Genomic DNA, 19,614 nt, shown 5'->3' on the forward strand with positions numbered 1-19,614 from the left:
ATGAAACGTTGCTGAGCTATTTTCACAGATGCATGGGCTACTGTCACTGAGAATAACAGCCACACACAATGAGGTGTTAGAAAGGGTGACTTCATCTTTTTAATTACTTGTCAGTGATTGAGGGCAGCAGAACACACACGCACATAGATTTATCCAAATAAAAGCTAACATGACCACCTCAACTTCATTGGAAGAGCCCGTGACTCAAGGTTGCTCCCTCTCCACACAAGGGTCTGCCATCTCTCTACACTACAACCACCGTGGCTTGTATTTATATTAGCTGCAAAGCAATTTTAACTGTACATTCCAGATAGGTGAACAGCACTTGGCCCAGACGGGCGAACATTTCAAAGCTTACAAAAAACAAAACAAAACACTGTCCAGTCAACAGAACCGTTGGCATGAGGAGGTGTGCAGCATTTTTGCAACAGAGGTATCAAAGATTTATTTATGTGTCTGAGCTCACAGAGCCCCGGTATAACTTTCAGTAAGTTTCACTGTAATATAACTAAATATGAAACCAATTACAAACTTGGGTCGACACTACTACAAACACAGCCCTAGGTTTATATTTTTCTATCCTTCCCCTTCAATATAAGTATTTATTTTATGTTCTCCCATTTGGTTTTTCATCACATCACAAAGACTGGTTTGATAAATAATAAATCTGTTTACTGCCCATGTGGACTGAGGTAATATTTGCCCTCAGAAATGTTCTATCCATCAACTGATTCTCTTCTCGGGGCCTGTTCACTCAGATGATGAATGAACATGTGAGTAATTTCATGGATGAATTAAGAGCTAAAGAGCAGGAAAAATGCTTCGGCACACATTCCACCTGTTGCCTAACGCAAGCAAAACCTAGGTTTTTGTAATGGTGTTGAGGTTTTATGCTGGTCGTGGTCATGATAGAACCACTGGCAGGTCGGCCGAAAATGCTTTTTAGAATGAGAATAGCAAGGTGAAGATTTTTTCCAGTGGAGTTCTATTTGCAGAACAGGTAGTCCTTATCACGTCTAGTATAATATTGTTCATTACATTACATTTAAATCTTTTTTCTACTAAACTCAAAGTCCAAATTTCAAATCACCACAGACTTGGAGTGAAAGCCATTGCACAATGCATGATTGTGTATAATCAGAAAGCTAACCTAATTTCCTCTGATGAAAATAATCATTCAGTTTAGGGGCAGAGCACTACATAAATAAGCAAACTGTGCAGAGCCAATGTTAAACCGCATGAAATGATGAAGTGTTGGGCTGATCATGTCTATCAGCATGACTGAATAATCTCCTCCAGATGAGAGTAATCTTCCTAACTTTGGCCACCATCAAATCAGCGTGGAATCTACTTGTAGGCGAAAGGTGCTGCACGAAAAGGAGCAATAAGAGTTGGTTCTACTGCAGGTGTTGGAGACTCCCGAGCTGCCAAACAATCTTCCTGCCTACTATGACCTCTCCCCCCAATCTTGTTTGAAGAAATGGAAAGAACATTGCTTAGATTTGTATCAGGTAAGTCTGTGCTTAACCCAGCGAAGAATTATGGTGGTGTTGGGCCACCTTTAACAGATTCACTGGAATGCTATCAATTTAACATGTCTGATGTGAGTAATTGAAGTCTGATTAGTTAATCTGCCTTGTTCATCAAAAGAAGTTTTATACCAAAGGGCAATCAGGCCAAAAGCAGGCTGAAGGGACATGGTTCATTCTGTCCCTGGATTTTGTTTTGGGAGAATGTTCCAGGGATAAATAGACCTGAAAATGTTAAATTGAAGAAATTAAAAATACATAAAAAGGCCAACATGCCTTTACAGGCATATTAATGATTCTTAAAGGAAATTATTTTCAAATTAATCCATCACAGTATGTCACGTGGAAAACTGAAAAGTAGAAAGATTTTTGAGGAATGGTTCCAAAAGGAGTAGGCCTTGAAAGTTTTAGTGGGCAGCTGGTAACACCTCTGATTGAAAACTTGTGTTAATGATGCCATCATGTGGACTATAAAGCTTTAAGGATCTTTCAGGCACAAGATTCATTTTCATTATCACTTGTTACAAAATTAGATTAATACATTACTCGGCTTAGTCTGAACAGCCTTTTACTCATGTTAAAACTTCCAGTGAAAGTGAAAATGTGTTAACTACTGATGGAAGTACTATTCATTTTAGACATCACACATAAAAAGCACCACTGTGATGAGATACCAGCTCTCAACATGAACTTTTTCCAAGTGGCTGGGCCTGCTCTGCTCCAAGTGAACTCCTCCTGTCTCTGTCCCTACGTTCCTTCTACCCTCACACACACACACACACACACACACACACACACACACACACACACATTTTAATCTGCATTATCTGCTCTTATGCACATTGCTTAGTGTAGTTGAAATGTATTAATGCAGAAACATGTTGAATTACAAAAGTACAACAACTGATTTTGGTTTTTAGTCAGTGGTATCAGTGCATTTTTTGATTAACACTAAATATAATAAAAAATGTAAGAAATATATTTGCCAGAGATTGTTAATTAAAGTGAAATTGGTTGACATACTCTTGGGTGCAAAAGTTTTTTGTTTTTTTTTAAATCAACATAATCATTAAGGCAGAATTAGATAGAACTAGAACAGATGTAACTTGAATTCATTTACGTCCCCCTACATGGAAGTAAGGGGATGCAAACCTAACTGTTTAACCTTACACAATAACAACGCTCAGTAAGGTTGTACAAATGTTCTTTCATCTTCAGAATTAACACAATGTTCATTAAGTTATTTTAAAAAAGTACTTAAGTTTCGGATAAAACAACATTACTACTCAATGTGCAATAAATAAAAAAACAATTACTTGTTTTATTCTGTTAACATTTTAAAATAAGCGGATGGAAAATTTTCCACCCAGCTATAAATGAAGCAGCTCCAGTAGTTTATGCACTCACCTTGAGCTTGCCATTACACTTACAAAATATATTCCTTTAAGTAAAATAAATACTGTACGCACCATTTACATTATCGCTGTGCACTTGAGCTTGAGCTCTTTCTTTATTCTGCAGCTGCAGCATTACAAGGCAATGTTCCACCTGGAATCAATAAAGTTCTCGGGATATCAAATAATCACAACTTCCAACCCAAAGTTCCCCTGAAGTCGACTTATTATCGTCACCTCGTGCTGTGCTGAGCTTGGCGTTGTCTTTTGGGGATTGACAAGGTCGGAGCTGAGACATCAAACATTAACCAATTAAATATTCTACGTTCACTGAATACAGTCCACAAGAACCAAACGCCTAAAACAACAGGTCTGTATTGCTTTACTATAGCTGTGTGTCCTATATATATGGACAAATGAACGCATAAAGACAAGGAGGTCATTGTTGACAGGATTTTCAAAAAATTAAAAGTTAATTAGTTGTATTGATAAAGTCTTGCCTACACCACACAAATTATAAGAGGTGTTTTGGAAATCATAAAGATGACTCCAAATGTCCTCCACGTATTCCCAACTCCATCCAAGCAATTTTAAGTATTTAATTGAGTTGTCCTCAATGTTAGCTGTGGTCCTAAACACTCAGTATATGTTGGTCATTTTTGTTGTAGGTTGTTCCCTCTGTCCCTCCCCATGTTTTTTCTGTCTGCATTCGTGATTAAAGTCAAAAATGTTTTAGAAATATAAACTATACAAAAATATATTATATTATTGTATAAATTCCAAAAACGAACTTTTTTGTTACTGTCAGTTTAGTTTAGGTTACTTCTCAGCAGTAGAAATGTTCTGCTCACTTCATGTCTTTGTAACTTTGTAAGCCTTAACTTTTACATTATCAATTTTAAAGGAGCCTTATACTTTCTTCAATAAATTACAGTTTTTCTGAGTTTCTTCTGTTTTTGTAACTAGTAAATGAAGAAGAGGTCACCGTGTCAGTAACACTCTTATCTTTTATTTGTGTTTGGAGTCTGTCATCCAGTCTTTGGCAGGACCACGAGGAGCCACAGTCTAAGGCTCCTCAGTTGTTTTATTTCTCTTGTGTCTCCCGTCTGCAGGCTGATTTGAGGAATAAGGGAATAAAATGAATGGTTGAAATTGAGGAGATTCCAGTTTATGTTCATCTGCCTCTTCAATTACTCTTTCTCCTGCGCCACACATGACATCATGGAAAACTTTGTGAGGAGGGAAATGCTGTGTTGCTCTCACTGTTCTGAAAGCCCACAGGGATACATCAGTCTAAAAATACAAATTTAAATCACAGGATTCCTCAGATACTTTTCACCTTCAGCCCTGTGATGTGAGTGGCATATAAGCCAGGTTGATTTGGGCTGTGAAGCTGAAAAGCAGAGATATTTCAGCATGGATTAATCATCAGATGGATTCAATAAAATGTTCAAACAACCTTGTTTTATCTGGCCAGGGAACTTTCTTGGCAAAGACCTGTGACTTGCATACTTACCTATTTACCTGCTGTATGTATGTTGGCTAAGATCATTCACATGATTGATTCTTAAAAAAAAAAAAAAAAAAAAAAAAATCATTGTTCTCAAGTTTCTCAAAGCTAACAAAACAATAAGAGTAGGCTGAGATTGTTTGTGTTTCTCTCCATTTTGTACATTTCTTTAGACAACTTCATCAATCATTTAGAGACTACCATTAATGTCCTTAAAATTATGAATGTTTGGCTATTTGGTCGGAGCCAGAAAGTACAAAAGATAAGCCCTTTTTATATGTATAGTGATGCAAGTGGCAAATCACCTATGTTTTTTCCATTCTGGATAAACGCTGTTCTTCAGCTGGGCAATGACAACAGGAAGCATGGACTCATTTTTTCATACAAGTAATAACTTTCCTCAGAGGTACCAATAGAAAAATGTTGCTAAGATTAGTACTTTGATGATGGACATGGAAATGACTTTAAAAAAAATAAAATCACTTAAGTTGAAGGAATTATATTAAATCACTTGCCTAACTAATCATGTTATCTTATTTAAGCTTTGTCGTATTTATTTGGCAGTGTTGTTCATGAAACCACTAAAAACTGGTGTCATATTCCTTAACATTCTCACACTAGTAATGCGGACTGTGATTTTCATTCAGAATAAAGCAAGTCAGACATACTATAAGTAAAGCAGTACAATCGATTGAAGGTTTTGTAATTGTTGTTCGAGTTGGGGAAAGTGGCCGTTAGCTATCATAATGTGAACGCTAGAATCTGTGAAAAGGTTTACACTTTTTCCATTCTGCACAATGAACTTGAAAAAGTCCTTTTCCCTGGCATTTGTGATGCCGCAGTAGAGCAGCGAGTTATCACTCTCGCCTCACAGAGACAAGATTTGGGTTTTGCACATATTGATCAGCCAGGGCATGGCTGAGTTTCACTTAGGCCTCCCCCTGGTTCTCTTCCACACTCCAAAGACATGCAGGCTGGGTTAACTGCTGGTTCTAAATGGGAATGTGAGTGTAAATGCTTCATTTTCAGTTGTTCTCAGTTGAGAGTGAGGTCATCTTGGCAAGTAAAATAGAATCCACTCCTATCTAGCTAACTGGCCTGCTAAGCTAATTAGCATGTTACTTAATGTGTGCTAAACAAGCTAGTCAGCATCCTAGCAATACCCATGCTAATTAGTAGCCAGTTCAATTAGCAGAAAGAAATTATCTAATTTGTGTAAAAGCAAACAAAATATACTCTGTAAAGTTTAATATGCTTGATTCTTGAGAGAGTTTGGCCAGGTTGTCCTGCACATTTAAACTTTGTATTGAAGCCATTTAAAACAGCAACTATTAAAGTAATGGAAAACATCCTTAGAGAATACTGATAAGACTTCATAATCCATTCCTAGGTTGTTGGTGTGCTTTGATCACGTTTAATTGACAGTTTTGGCAACCTAAATAATCAGGCCCATAACACTCAACACATTGTCATTCACATAAGCAACAATCCCCTCACATAAACTAAGCGTGTGAGATATGAGCCACAATCACTGGGTGAGATTTAGCCACGTCATTTAAACTTACAATCATTATGTTAATTTGAATAAGTTTGGCAAAGTTTACCAAATGGCTTCAAATGAAAATAAAATCAAATTGGATAAGCGCTCACCATTCTTTCCTTCTGTCGATGGCAGCTGTTTCTTTAATGCCTGGTTCCTTCTTTCCTTCAGCTGTCTGGCATTATCATGACCCTGTGCAGCCCTCTGCAGGTGTCCAGGACACTGTCTGTCCTCTGAACTGTTGGTGCAGATCTCCAAGCATTTCACTACATTCATGGCCCACGGTTCACTAACCAGAGGATGACATCTTTTCTTGGTTCACCTCAACTTGCCTTGTGAAGTGAAAGAGAGACAATGAAAGAGCATAGTCTGTGAGTCTGACTACTACCTCAGTCACTTGTAACAGTTTGGCAGCCAACATTAATTGCGTTTGAACAAGCATGAACAACACAGCAAACAGTCATTGAATGTTTGCATTTGAAAAATCCTCCTTGGTGCAAGGAACTGGAGTAAAGCCATGTTAGTGTTTGCAGAATACAACACAAGTTCCAGATTTTGTATTGTTTCTTTTTAGAGGTTCATCTCAGCTCAGGCAGACGGCAGTGCGCGTGCCTGTTTGTTTACAGAGCTTTAAGCCCACTTTCAACCTCACGGTTGCATCCCTCCATCGGCTGCCGCTATCCACTGCCGCTGCCAACTTATCAATTTACACACTTTACAAAAAGCAGACTACCTCCTGCCTCCTGGACAAATATTAAACACATCTACTTTGTGGATTCAGTAGCTTAGATAGCCCCCACAAGGTGTCGATGTGAAAAATTAGCCCCTTACTCAGGTCCCAGACAAGCCTAGTCTTCTGTGCAGCTTGTCTACGTTCTATAGACTAAGTTGTCTCCCGAGGCCTGCACCCCCGGGCACCCAAGCATACATTTCTGTTGTCTTTAATAAGCTCTGTTTGGACAACTGCTCATATGCAAGAGCATCATTAATATTAAAACCTCCCATAAATATATATATATATAACTCTTATAAATATACAGTAGCACATTTTTAAAAGGTTAGCATAAGGTTTTATACCAGAATCACTACAATCATAAAAACAGGATCTTGAGCTAAAACAGCACTAATAGTTACTCAGGCCTTTGCAGCAGATACAGAAACCTGCAAAGTCAAGATCCCAACAAAGCTGTTGCCACTGGCAAGCAAATGAGAATCAAGGGTACAAGGGTTTTTCATATCTACTTCTGCCTAACATACAGAACCTTTAAAGGTACACGTTTTCTACAAATAACTGGAAGAAAAAAAATGTATTTCAAACCTAAACCCTCCTATCAACAGCATTTTTACAGTTAAAGAAATATGCTTACTACAGAGCAGGCCAACAGTACACTAACCCTAACATAACCCTAATTCTAATCTCACCCTTAAAACCAAAGACAAAGAACTGTCCATTCTCATTTTGTTAAAAGTCACTCCCATGGTATAAAACTCAAACTGCTCCTCCCATACAGGTAGACCCACACAGACCAATGTGTGCTTATGCATCTTTGGATCCCTTGCAAAATACTGTGCTTTTAAAACTCAGGCACAGTGTTTATTGCTTCATCATGACCTCTTTACCCCCACTTGCTTCCCAGGGAGCCAAAAATGTTATAGCTCGACGGTAGCAAATCTTATAAGCCTAATAGCTGGACTTGTAGTGTGAGAATATTGCTAACTCAATTTGATTCTCATCATAAATCATGAATCATGAATCTGGCAGTCACACGGTATGTGATGTATTGTACGCCAAAGGTGGCCGAGGACAGTTTGGCACCTGGTAAACACACCGCCCATGTTTGAATTCAGACGTTCCTTTCAGAAATCTAATGCCCACATTCTCCTTCACTCTACAGTCAAAACTAGTAAAGTTCTGTCTGATAAGCAGTTTCCATACAATCAGCTATTTTGTAATCCTCACATTCTCAACAGTCAGTTATCCTTAAAGCTCACAGGGCATAAATATTAACAAATTTAACAATGTCGCAGGTAGTGTTTTTCTGAACTCGGGAAAGGATGCCCTGGCAATTTTCTCGGATTTTCCTTCCACTTCTGGGAAGCAATATTGAAGACACTGCATCTACTCAAACCATATCTTGACACACAGATTACATGTAGTTTGGTTGAAAGAACAAAAAGGGGTTGCGCACGATGCTGTACATAAACACGAGAAAGGGCAAACAATAACAGAGTCGTGCATTTACCTCAGAAACAAGACAACACTAAATCAAAGTCTGTTAAAAGGCTAGAGGAGTCTGAGACTCCTCCATGGTGCATCAGGAAGAACCTCTTTAATGAAGCCTTAACTGATGGGCCTTGCCTAAAAGCCCACCCAGAGACAGATAGGACCCACTCTGATAAATTATACCACAGTGACAACCTCCACTGGGGGAAGACAGGGACAGGCAGATGAAAACGCTGCCTTAAAGACGAAGGGTAGACAACAGTGACAGCCAAGTTGGACTTGATGTTTAATATTAGCTCATACTATAATAGGTTATCAGTCAGTCACTTTTTTACGACCCAAGATTGACTGTTGAAAAATGCCATGTCCTGAAAGGCATGATGGGAAAAGTGCAGATGAAGAAAGAGAAAACAAGGCTGTGTTCTAAAGATCCAGGTTACACTCCGATGCTATCTGACGGTGGGGAGTGAATGGTGGCCTGCATCTCTGTGTCAACACAACGAGAGCCAAGACACGTGGCACTTGGTGCTCCACTGAGATGGACTGATAGCAGGTCCCGTTTAACATTTGTCCTCTTATCGAATTCTTCAGCTGGGCCAAATTTTTGTTGTATTACCTGCCCTTATCTGTAATGACTCACAGACTGTAAGGAGTGACTGGTAGACGGACAAGCACCAAGTGTAACCCCCACCACCTATATCATCTGCGCCATGCAATGCTAATCTTTATTACTTGCATCGTCGAATTTATTAGTCACAGAACTTGTTTGTGTGATGTCACACTTACACGTGCAGTAAATTTTGTCTGCAATGTAACATTAGATTAATACAAATGGGCAGCACAGCAAGAAGGTTCCCGGCTCCAATCCCAGTGTTTGCATAGGTTTCCTCTGGGTGCTCCGGTTGCCCCTGCTGCTGAAAAAAAAAAACAACCCTGTGTGTTAGCTCGGTCACAGTGGCCCAGGACTAACCCTCCATCTGATCATCGTTGTTGTTTCGTTGTACAGCTTGTATCTATAATGACAAATAAAGAACTTTATCTTTACTTTGTTGTGGTGGTTTTTAGCCTTAGTTTCATGTTTGCCCGGGCTTCTTGTATAATTATTGGTTTGCTCCCAAACACACTAAAATTGCCCATAGTTATAAACGTGAGGTAGAATAATTGTCAGTATGTCGGCGTCAGCCTGTGATAGACTTGCAACATGTCTGGAGTGTAATCTGCCTTTTGCCCAAAGACAGTGGGGATTTGATTTTAATGCGGAGAAAACTGACATTAATTGCAGCTTAGACTGCGTTGTGATAGTTCAACTTTGGAGTCAATTAGTGGGACATTAGTGGGATCTTGAAATCTTTGCTTTAAAATGTAGTGTTTTTTAATGTAGTCATTAAATGTAACAGCGTTTTTGTTAAGGGCATTTGAATAAGCAAAATAAAGTTAAATTAGCACATCATGTTTATGTGCCTCTGCCAACCAATCATATTGCAGTTTCATGCATGTTTGTCCCGACTCATTCTAATCTTGTTATCCATGGGTCCAAAGGGACATTTGTGCCAGATGCAATAAAAGTCCCTCCAGACACTGCAGTGAATCTTGGCCGACACAGTATCACAGTGACCTTTGACCATCAAAATCCAATCAGTTCATACTTGAATCCAAATGGAGATATGTGCCAAATTGGAAGAAATTCCTGTTCCTGAGGTATTGAATTCACACAAAGGGAAAGAATGGATGTTCAGATAGTCAACCCCAAAAACAAACTTTCAGAATGTTAACCTTTAATTGCTAATGAAATATAATCAATGTTACATGGAAAATAAGAGGAAAAACTGCATAGATCAGTAACGGACTATAAAGCACTAGGACATGCTCCAGTTAGTAGTACAACACAAAAGTTAAGTTTGACTTCAAGTCCTGCTATTTAAAAAAAAAAAACTAAACATAATATTTTTTTGAGCACATTCATTTGATTTCATTTCTCAAGAAAAATATGTAGGAACTGCTTTTAAATTCTATCAACACAAAAAGTAGGCTGTTGGTTTCTAGTAGTCTACTTCCTATTATAGTATACTTATGCACTAACAACATCATTATACAATTTCTTGTGGCACGAGCAACTGTATCTTTTATTGAGCATTTGTTTTATTTAACTTGGACTAAAATGACAGATTGCAGCATTTCATGGAGAATTATATTGTACTTTCTGCTTCTAGGTTTTTATATTTGGAGCCAAAGATTCACACATTTTATCCTTGATTGAATCTGTTAATCAGTCCTGGTCGTCTTTCATTGACAAATGATTCATTCGAGTGGTCACATCTGGTATGTTTTTTTCCCTTTTGTCTCTTTCCTGCTTCTCGCACACTCTCCGGGCTTTGCAGGCGACCACCAGCCAAGCTGAAGCCAAGCCAATTTTACGGCCTGTGATATTTACGTTGGGGTTTGTCCAGGATTTCTAACTGATGAATTGTAAATTTACATTGCAATCAATACGGGGGATCCTCCAGCTGAGCTCATTATGATAATTCCTTCTTGAGTTCTGCTTAATAACATTTGTTTTGCACATTTAGATGGGAGCACCATAACTGGCTGTTTCCATCTTAGCCAAATAGCTGTTACTGTATAAAACCACTTGTTTGTGACTTCCCCCAAACGTTCAACTGACCAGCAGTCTTTACTGGAATGCTTTTATCCTAAAGGCTTTTCTCCAGGACTGAACTCTTCCTCACACCATTATCAGGCCAAACAGTAATTTCCAATAATTCCATCATCCAATACTGCGCCGTGCGTCCTCATGCCTCATGCTGCTTTACTCCAGCAGCACGATAATACTTAACAGAGTGGAATGCGAGCCTCTATCTGTAAAGGGTGACACACTGTTTTTGAGCGAGAAGATGTGGCTCTCAACAGGCTAGAGGTATGCTTTCATCTTTCTGTCAGTGTGGCAGAAATAAGCCAGCATTTTCACTCTGCAGCTTGTTTAAAGCTCTGCGCTAACCTGAGCCTTTACTCACACTGCTGTTGAAACAGGTGGTGTTCCTGGATTTGTTTGAAAGTAAATAGACTTGCGAATAATGAAAAGAAATCAGCTCTATGTACATGGCGCTTCACTTAAGACAGGTTGTTATTAAATTATTTTTTAACAGAGAATTTGGCAAGATTTAGAACTTTTGCCATTTTATAATAAACAATGGCATAGCCATAATGAAAATATTTACTTAATTCTCTAAAGTGACTTATGGCAACTTTGGCCACTAAACAGAGTGTCACGAGTGTTATGGCGTCAGGTGCCACAGTCTGTATAAATACTGCCTGTACACTTGTTTATAGGAAAACCCCCATCTGGCTGAAGTGAACACAGTCAGATGCACTGGTGACCCCTGGGATTTTTCAAATGGAAAATATAACAGGCCTGTTTGCTAAGCAGGGGGAATAGCTGTACGGCAGTCAAATGTCAAGTGACAGACAAGACAACGTTGTAAAAGACTGCAGGCTTCACATCCTTGAGCCCAACCCTTTCTCAACCTGTAAACATTAAAGCTGGCTTTTGAAGAACTTTCCAAAAAAGCTCAGTGGCCTTTTTTCATCCCCCATTTACAGGACTTATAAACTATGACAGTGTTATAGTGCTGTGCAAACTTTAAAGTTCAGGTAGGTAAAAACTCAAGATATATCTACCAAAGGGAATTCATCAAAGGAAAGGAGAGTAAAAACAAAAAACTATAGCTGCTCAGCAATTGTTGGGAATGTTAAGAAAAACAGTGAGCGCTAAGTGTCACTGCCCCTTTTCATATTTAGGTCAATCTGGGATTTATTATAGGACATGGGATTATTAAGTTTATTCATTCAAACTGGCATTAAACAATCCTACCATTTTTTTTTTTTGTTACTTTTACCTATTTTATGACCAATGTGGTTTAGTCTAGAAGGCCCCTAAAAGCAGTAGGTGACAGTTGATGCATACACAGAGCTGACTAGCTTATGGTAGGCAGAGTGATGGAAAATGTTGAAAGGTCAAATGTTTCAAATAAACATGGAGAGGCTACAACAACGGTGTTTGCTGTACATTGTGAGTCAGCATGAAAGAATGTTGGTAGAGTTTGATTTAATCCCCCGCAGCTTCTTTTAAAAATGTTATTTATTTAAATGTTAAACAGATGACATATCTAGTAAATTCATTTTACAAAATCAATAATACTAAAGTTTATGAAGTCATTTGTGTTTTAATACCTTATAACTGACTCAGAATCATAATTCAGAAAAAATGTGTTGTTCGCAGTGGCATGTTGGCAACATGGCTGTTTTACAAGGACAGTTAGTCGCCCATAACAGAATTACACTTTTTGTTGTTGTAACTATTCCTCCTGAGTTTCCAAAGCCCTTAAAATGGACATGATGGGGGCCAAAATCCACAATTACTGTTATGTGCAAAAATGTGTTTAAATGTACAACTAAGACCAGGTACACGCTGGCTACTATCACCCTCTGAGACACAAACAGCTATGGAGTCAATGTACTTCCTCAACATAATATCTACTACCCACTTGGACATCAATAATAGGCAAATAGTAGAATTATCACTGTGTAGTTGCAAATGAGCTCAATAAGCTTTTTTTTTTCAACACTTCCAACGATTGTGGTGTTTTACAGCTGCTGCTGAGATAATTTGAGATCATGGTCACACAACATTGCATCAATGATGAATATTGCATCTCAAGTACAGTAGCAATCATTTCCGATGAAATGCACAACAAATCCACTGAGGGTTGAAGGTTGCCATGATGTGGTTGCGTAGTTAAAGGTATTTCTGTTGTCTTACAGTTTATACTTTTTTGTCTTTTTAGCTTATCCAGAGGGACACCAAAGCGGATCATTAGTCCGCATGTTGATTTACTCAAGAGTGTTTATGCCGGATGCCCTTCCTGATGCCACCCTCCCAAATTTCTGCTGGGCTTGGAGGTTCAGCGTCTCCTGACTGTGAATTTACACTGCCATGCCGTTCACTGTCAATAGAAACCTGGTGAAGTTGCTTGGTACACTCCACTGGGCAAGAGAGAAAAGGACCACCAAAACACGGCAGGAAAAGTTCAGGAAAGCTCAATGACATTCAAATATGCTGTGACTGAGTCTTGATATTAGTAGAATCCAAAGCAAAGAGTGAGTTTACTACCTGAATTTTGGTGCGAATGTAAATGTAACAAACATGCTCAGCAACACATTAGAACTACAGTACAGCTTCGCCTGAACTCTGCAATTTGCAAATGTATCAAAGGTTTTGCTTAACTCTAAAAATTTCTCTCATTCTGTTTCTTTATGTACAGAATTGTCAAAAAAAGATACCAGAGATAGATTTATGCAAACGCAACATACATTTGGTAATGTATATTTTTTTTCTAGTAGTTCTACTTTGAGATTCTGACTGATAATTTGTGTTTATTTTTTACCATCATGCTTATTATGGCTCAAATACATCTTCCAAACTACTGTCAAATGGCTGCAGTTAAGTGTGTGAATTTAGTGATTAGTATGAGAGGGTAAGTGAGGAGCTGCAGCCAGCTGGACATGTTTCTACTCTTGTCGATGCAGCTGGGCTTTTAGTTCTCCCCTCCTGCAAATTGTTTAGTTTGACGGCCTTTATCCACATCAGTCACACAAAGAATCGAGCCATGGGCGTCTCATCAAGACTTTTCATAGTAAAAACAGTGGAAGATGTCCCAGACCCACTTATGCACACATTCAAAAGAAATTAACTGAAACGGTGTGCAGAAGCATGCGGCTTACGTTGTGTTGTGTCTGGTCTCACATGCCAAGAAAGATTAAGATATTCAAGTGAAGAAGATCTGTTATTATTTTACAGTTCACCAGATGTTATTGGAGTGTTATGAAAAACACTCTTTCTATGAATCAATCATCTTCCGATCCTGCCCAGCCCTTCAAACTATCCCAATACTTCAAAGGCAGTGGCACGTGGTGAATGAGAAACTATTTCTTTAACAGTAAGTGCCCTAAGCTGATTCCTCTCACTGTCCCGCAACTATACTGATGCAAAGGATGTTACGGCGCCAAGCTCAGCTGAACAGAAGATGAAGGCAACATGACAAAGGTCAAAAGCCTACATACAGCACATCATAATTCCTGGAGAAACACATGACTGCAATAGCAGACATACAGCGGAGTTCAGCTGTCTGTGTTTGAAATGTTTTGTCAGAGCTATAGTGCAATGTGAATGATTTGCACCTCAGTCTTCAGCAGAGAGTGTATCAGGCCTCATCCTGTACGTCATCCTCTATATATGGTGACAGAGGATTTACAGCCAAATGATGCAAGTTTAAACATTTTATTGTCACTGTAAAAAACAGCAGCACAGTCTAGTTGAAGTCAATCATTTTCAAACTATGAAAGAATAAAAAAAATGACAAAATGAAATGGGGATGCATAGGGAGAAGATGTCACCCTGACCTCTTCTGAACTGGGCCAAAGCGGCTCCAACTCACAGGAACATCAAGGACTGATTTTAATGTGTTTCCTTTGCTTGATATAAACACACGAGAGAATGATTCTTAACGATTCTTGGCAGTAGTAACAGTAATAATTTTCAAGGTAAAGCAGTTGTTATCCAGAAACTGGAACTTGTTATAAATTTAAAAAAAAAAAACACTGGCCAATTAAGATGGTGGTCTGCTGTCTGGACCTTGTGGAATTTAGACACATCTGTATTTCATAGTTAATTATCAGTTGTGCAGAACATATTATTACATTTCTATTAAGGGGCCATATAGAGTGTTACGATGGCCACCGACCAACAGCCCACTGTTGCCAGATATTTGCAGTTTGTTTTCAGTTAACAGTGTAAAATTACGTCCAAAAACTTTTGATCTGAACTGCTGAAAATGAAAACTTAAAAAAAAATCTGTAGCATACTTAAAATTTTCAGCATGTGATGAACAAAATTTGATCTCTGATTGGTAGAAGGACAAGCCTTGCAAACGTCTCCATGCTGCTCCCAATGCTGTTCTGTTTGAAGACCACCCTCAGGCACACTATGGACCTCACAGGTCAGATAATGCCAAGCAAGTATGTAGCAACACTCACTCAGGGTTTCATTCCAAAGGCATTTTCAAAAACCAGTTTGTTCGTGTTCACTATATGAAAAAACGAACAATTTGGATGTTTTGTATGCCTGACATACTGACATGGCAAAGAGATGGGACCACGACCTCTTCCGGACTGTGCCAAAGCTGGTCCAACTCATGGGAACACCAAGGACTAATTCAAAGGGATTTGCTTGCAGTTTGTTTTCAGTGAACAGTGTAAAATTAAGAAGGTACTCTGGGTACTCTGGTTTAGGGTTAGTCCAAAGAAATGCATATTAGGTTAATTAGTGACTCTAAAATTGTCCTTAAGTATACATTTTGTATGAATGGTTGTCTGTGTTTCCTACTCTGTGTTGGCCCTGAGATAGAGAACTTTCTTGAGAACTTTCACTTTGGATTGATGAAATTGGATTCTGGATGTAACTGAGTAGCGTTACACAATATACCTTGTGCAAACTTCTTACCTTCTCCTCTTCTTCTTAGTTTATGTATCTCTCTTTAGAAGCTTTCAACAGCCCGGCTCCATCGTGCCTTCCCAGTACTCATGTGGGCCTCTGCCAGTTTGCCACTACCCTCTACAATCTTTTTACCACTCATCTGAAACCAGGAGATCTCACCTCTGCTCACATGGTGTTCTTCCATCTTCTCTACACACTCTGCTGCACATTGCCCCTGTCTAACAACAAGGTAATTTATAATTTAGTGAATTTATACCATACTTATTTATTTATCAGACTCCAATCTGTTACTCATCCTCCTATCTGTGTCTCCTAAGAGCCTTGTGATTGATCTCCCTACTGTCATTATGTTATTCCATCCACTGGTGAAGACCTATACTGTGACAACTAATCAGCACATCCCTAATTCTCCATCCCCAATTCCATCAATTTATTTAACATAACCATTCTAATACATACCCTTGGTTTCAACTTTGCCCAGCCTTAATTAATTTGACAAATGATTAGAAATTAATGCTTTGAAATTTTTTAAATATACTTACTATTTAATTCTGTAGTATTCTGAAAGCTGTTTCCTGATCCCATTTTTTTTGTTGCTCTCAGCAAAGTGCTTGAGACTGCCCCTAAAGATCTACCCATTTGCAAATGTAAAGTGCAAGCTCAAAATAACACACCTGGTGCTACGTGTCAAGGATTAGGTGTTGACAGTCTTTTTTAAAATACCAAACACCTGATTTGATATATCAAAGTTAGGTAGATGGTTTATCAAGGGGGAAGCAATTTTTTGCACGTATATAATTTTCACTGTTTTACTTTACTTTGTTTTTATACACTCCTTGACTATTTGTGTTAATGATGAAGGAACATTTTGGTTGCTGAATGTGCATTGATGAAAAAAAAAAATTCTTTGTTTTATTCTTTCCGCTGTTTCAATGTAATATGCGAAATTTCTCAGTCAACTGCATTTGAGTTGTTCAAGAACAAGTGTAAAAAATATAGCTGAGGTGCCTCCCTTTTCTCTTGATCATTGCTGAGATGTTTCTACACCTTGTCTGGAGTTCAACTGTGGTGAATTAAATTGATTGGACAAGACCCATACCTCTCTACAGAACGCCTCAAAGCTGACAAAGCTGTTTCAAAGCAAAAGCTGTGCGTTCAAAAGAACTGCCTGCAGAGCTTGGAAACATAATTATTTCAAGACACAGATTTGGGGAAGGCAACAAAAATGATCAGCTGTACTTGCAGTTTCCCAAGACCACAGTGGCCTCCTTAATTCTCAAATGGAAAAGGTTTGGCACAACCAGGCCTCTTTCAAGATCTGGTCACCTGGCCAAACTGAACAATCGATTGAGAAGGGCCTTAGTAAGGGAGGTGACCAAGAACCAGATGGTCTCTCTGACTGAGCTCCAGAGATCCTGTGTGGAGATCGGACAGTTCCAGAAGGACAACCATCATTGCAGCCCTCCACCGATGTGGGCTGTATGGCACAGTGGCTAAATGGAAACCTCTCCTCAGTCCAAACAAATCAAAACCTGATGAATGATGAAACCAAGATTGAACTGTTTGCCCTCAATCCTAAACGTTATGTCTGGAGAAAACCCGTCCCTACTGTGAAACATGGTGGTGGCAGCATTGTGCTGTGGTGGTGTTCAGGGAAAAATTAATGGAGTGAATTACAGAGATATTGATTGGCTGCTCGTGCGGTAAGCGTATCGCGTCACTTCCTGTTTCTGCACACTCTTGGGTTTCTACCGAAGGATTGTTTACTGATTAATTGTAGCTGTTATTTTTACTTAAATAAGTGGTTTCTTCGCACAAGAATTAATACTTAGTCGTAACATACGCTTGTATTACACAAGCACCTTCTTTTGCAAAACATAACCAGCTAAAGTTTACAAATTCCACATTTCACTTATATTAGCTTCGTTAGCTTAGCGGTTATCCATTAGCAATGGCTTCTCTGTCTCCCTCTGTTTCTCCTTCTCTCACTTGCTCGGTGTGTCTTATGTTCAGTTTTTCCTCTGCCTCCTTTAGTGATAATGGTTTATGTAATAAGTGTAAGGTTTTTGCAGCTTTGGAGGCGAGGCTCACGGAATTGGAAGCACGGCTCCGCACCATGGAAAACAACTCAGCTAGTCAGGCCCCGGTAGCTGGTGCGGGCCGACCTAGCGTAGCCCCTGCTAGCTGTCGCCCGGCAGTTCCCGAGCAGCCGGGAAGCCAGTCCAGCTGGGTGACGGTTCGTAAGAGATCTAATGCTAAACAGACGCCCGAGGGTCACCACCAGTCGGTTCACGTTTCTAACCGATTTTCCCCACTCAGCGACAAACCCGCTGAGAAACCAACTCTGGTAATTGGCAGCTCCAAACGTGAAGTTAGAGACTCCAGCGGCCGTAGTCAAATGTCTTCCTGGGGCCAGAGCGGGCGACGTTGAATCATATTTGAAAATCCTGGCTAAGGATTAACGTAAATACAGTAATATTATTATTCACGTGGGAGTTAATGACACCGATTACCCAAATCAGAGGTCACTAAAATGAAGGTTGAATCGGTGTGTAACTTTGCAAAAACAATGTCGGACTCCGTAATTTTCTCTGGTCCCCTGCCAAATGTGACCAGTGACGACATGTACAGCCACATGTCGTCATTCAACCGCTGGCTGTCTAGGTGGTGTCCAGCAAACGATGTGGGCTACATAGACGATTGGAAACGTTTTTGGGGAAAACCTAGGCTGATTAGGAGAGATGGCATCCATCCTACTTTAGATGGTGCAGCTTTCTTATCCAGAAATATGGCTGGTTTTATTAAACAACCAAAAGTATGACAATCCAGAGTTGAGCCTAGGATGCAGAGATCCAGTCCTACACGCGTCTCTGCAGTGTCCTTACAACCGTCACCCCCCCACAACTCCCACATACCTATAGAGACTGTGTCTGTTCCCCAACCTAAATTACATAAACTGAAAATGACAGCAAGAGGAGTTAATCATAATAACCTAATAAAAGTTAAGACTACTCCTCTTACAGAACAAAACCCCAAAACTATTAAATGTGGATTATTAAATATCAGATCTCTCTTCTAAATCTCTGTTAGTAAATGACTTAATAAGTGATCATCAATTAGATTTCTCTCACTGAAACTTGGTTGCAGCAGGAAGAATATGTCAGTTTAAATGAGTCAACCCCCCCAAGTCATATTAATTATCATGTTCCTAGAAGCACAGGCCGAGGGGGAGGAGTTGCAGCAATCTTCCATTGTAGCTTATCAATAATTCCTAGACCTAAACATAGTTTATGTTACATAATGAGTTACATAACTCATTTGAGAGCCTTACTCTTAGCCTTTCACACCCAAACTGGAAAACTCAAAAACCACTATTATTTGTTATCGTGTACCATCCTCCAGTCCCTTATTCAGAGTTTTTCTATCTGATTTAGTGCTTAGTACAGATAAAGTCATTATAGTGGGTGACTTTAACATCCATGTAGATGCTGACAGTAACTGCCTGAGCACTGCGTTTAATTCATTATTAGATTCAATTGGTTTTTCCCAAAATGTAAATAAACCCACTCACTGTTTTAGTCACACGTTAGACCTTGTCCTTACATATGGAATTGAAGCGGATAATTTAACCATATTTCCTCACAACTCTCTTCTGTCTGACCATTTTTTAATAACATTTGAATTTACAATAACGGACTATATAGCAGTTAGGGAAAAATTCCACTATAGCAGATGCTTAAGTGAAAAAGCTGTCAACAAATTTAAAGAAATTACTTTTTCATCATATGCTTCAACATATGTTAATGCAATGAAAAGTAGTCTCCTTAATGTTGCTCCTGCACAAATAGATTATCTTGTTGATACAATA

General features: G+C 39.0%; 1 protein-coding gene across 8 annotated transcripts in view; it reads right to left on the reverse strand.

Annotated features, from left to right (window-relative positions):
• Positions 1-19,614, reverse strand: part of myocd (myocardin) — a 115,647-nt gene that overhangs the window by 50,350 nt on the left and 45,683 nt on the right. For all 8 annotated transcript variants that reach the window (XM_067489342.1, XM_067489351.1, XM_067489348.1 and 5 more), the window contains one exon: positions 6,084-6,305. In XM_067489342.1, the coding sequence (XP_067345443.1) occupies positions 6,084-6,249 (166 nt within the window). In that variant the 5' untranslated portion in view covers positions 6,250-6,305. The remainder of the gene's footprint in view (positions 1-6,083; positions 6,306-19,614) is intronic.

This window comes from Channa argus, chromosome 20 (genome assembly GCF_033026475.1).
Source record: "Channa argus isolate prfri chromosome 20, Channa argus male v1.0, whole genome shotgun sequence".
Lineage (NCBI taxonomy): Eukaryota > Metazoa > Chordata > Actinopteri > Anabantiformes > Channidae > Channa > Channa argus.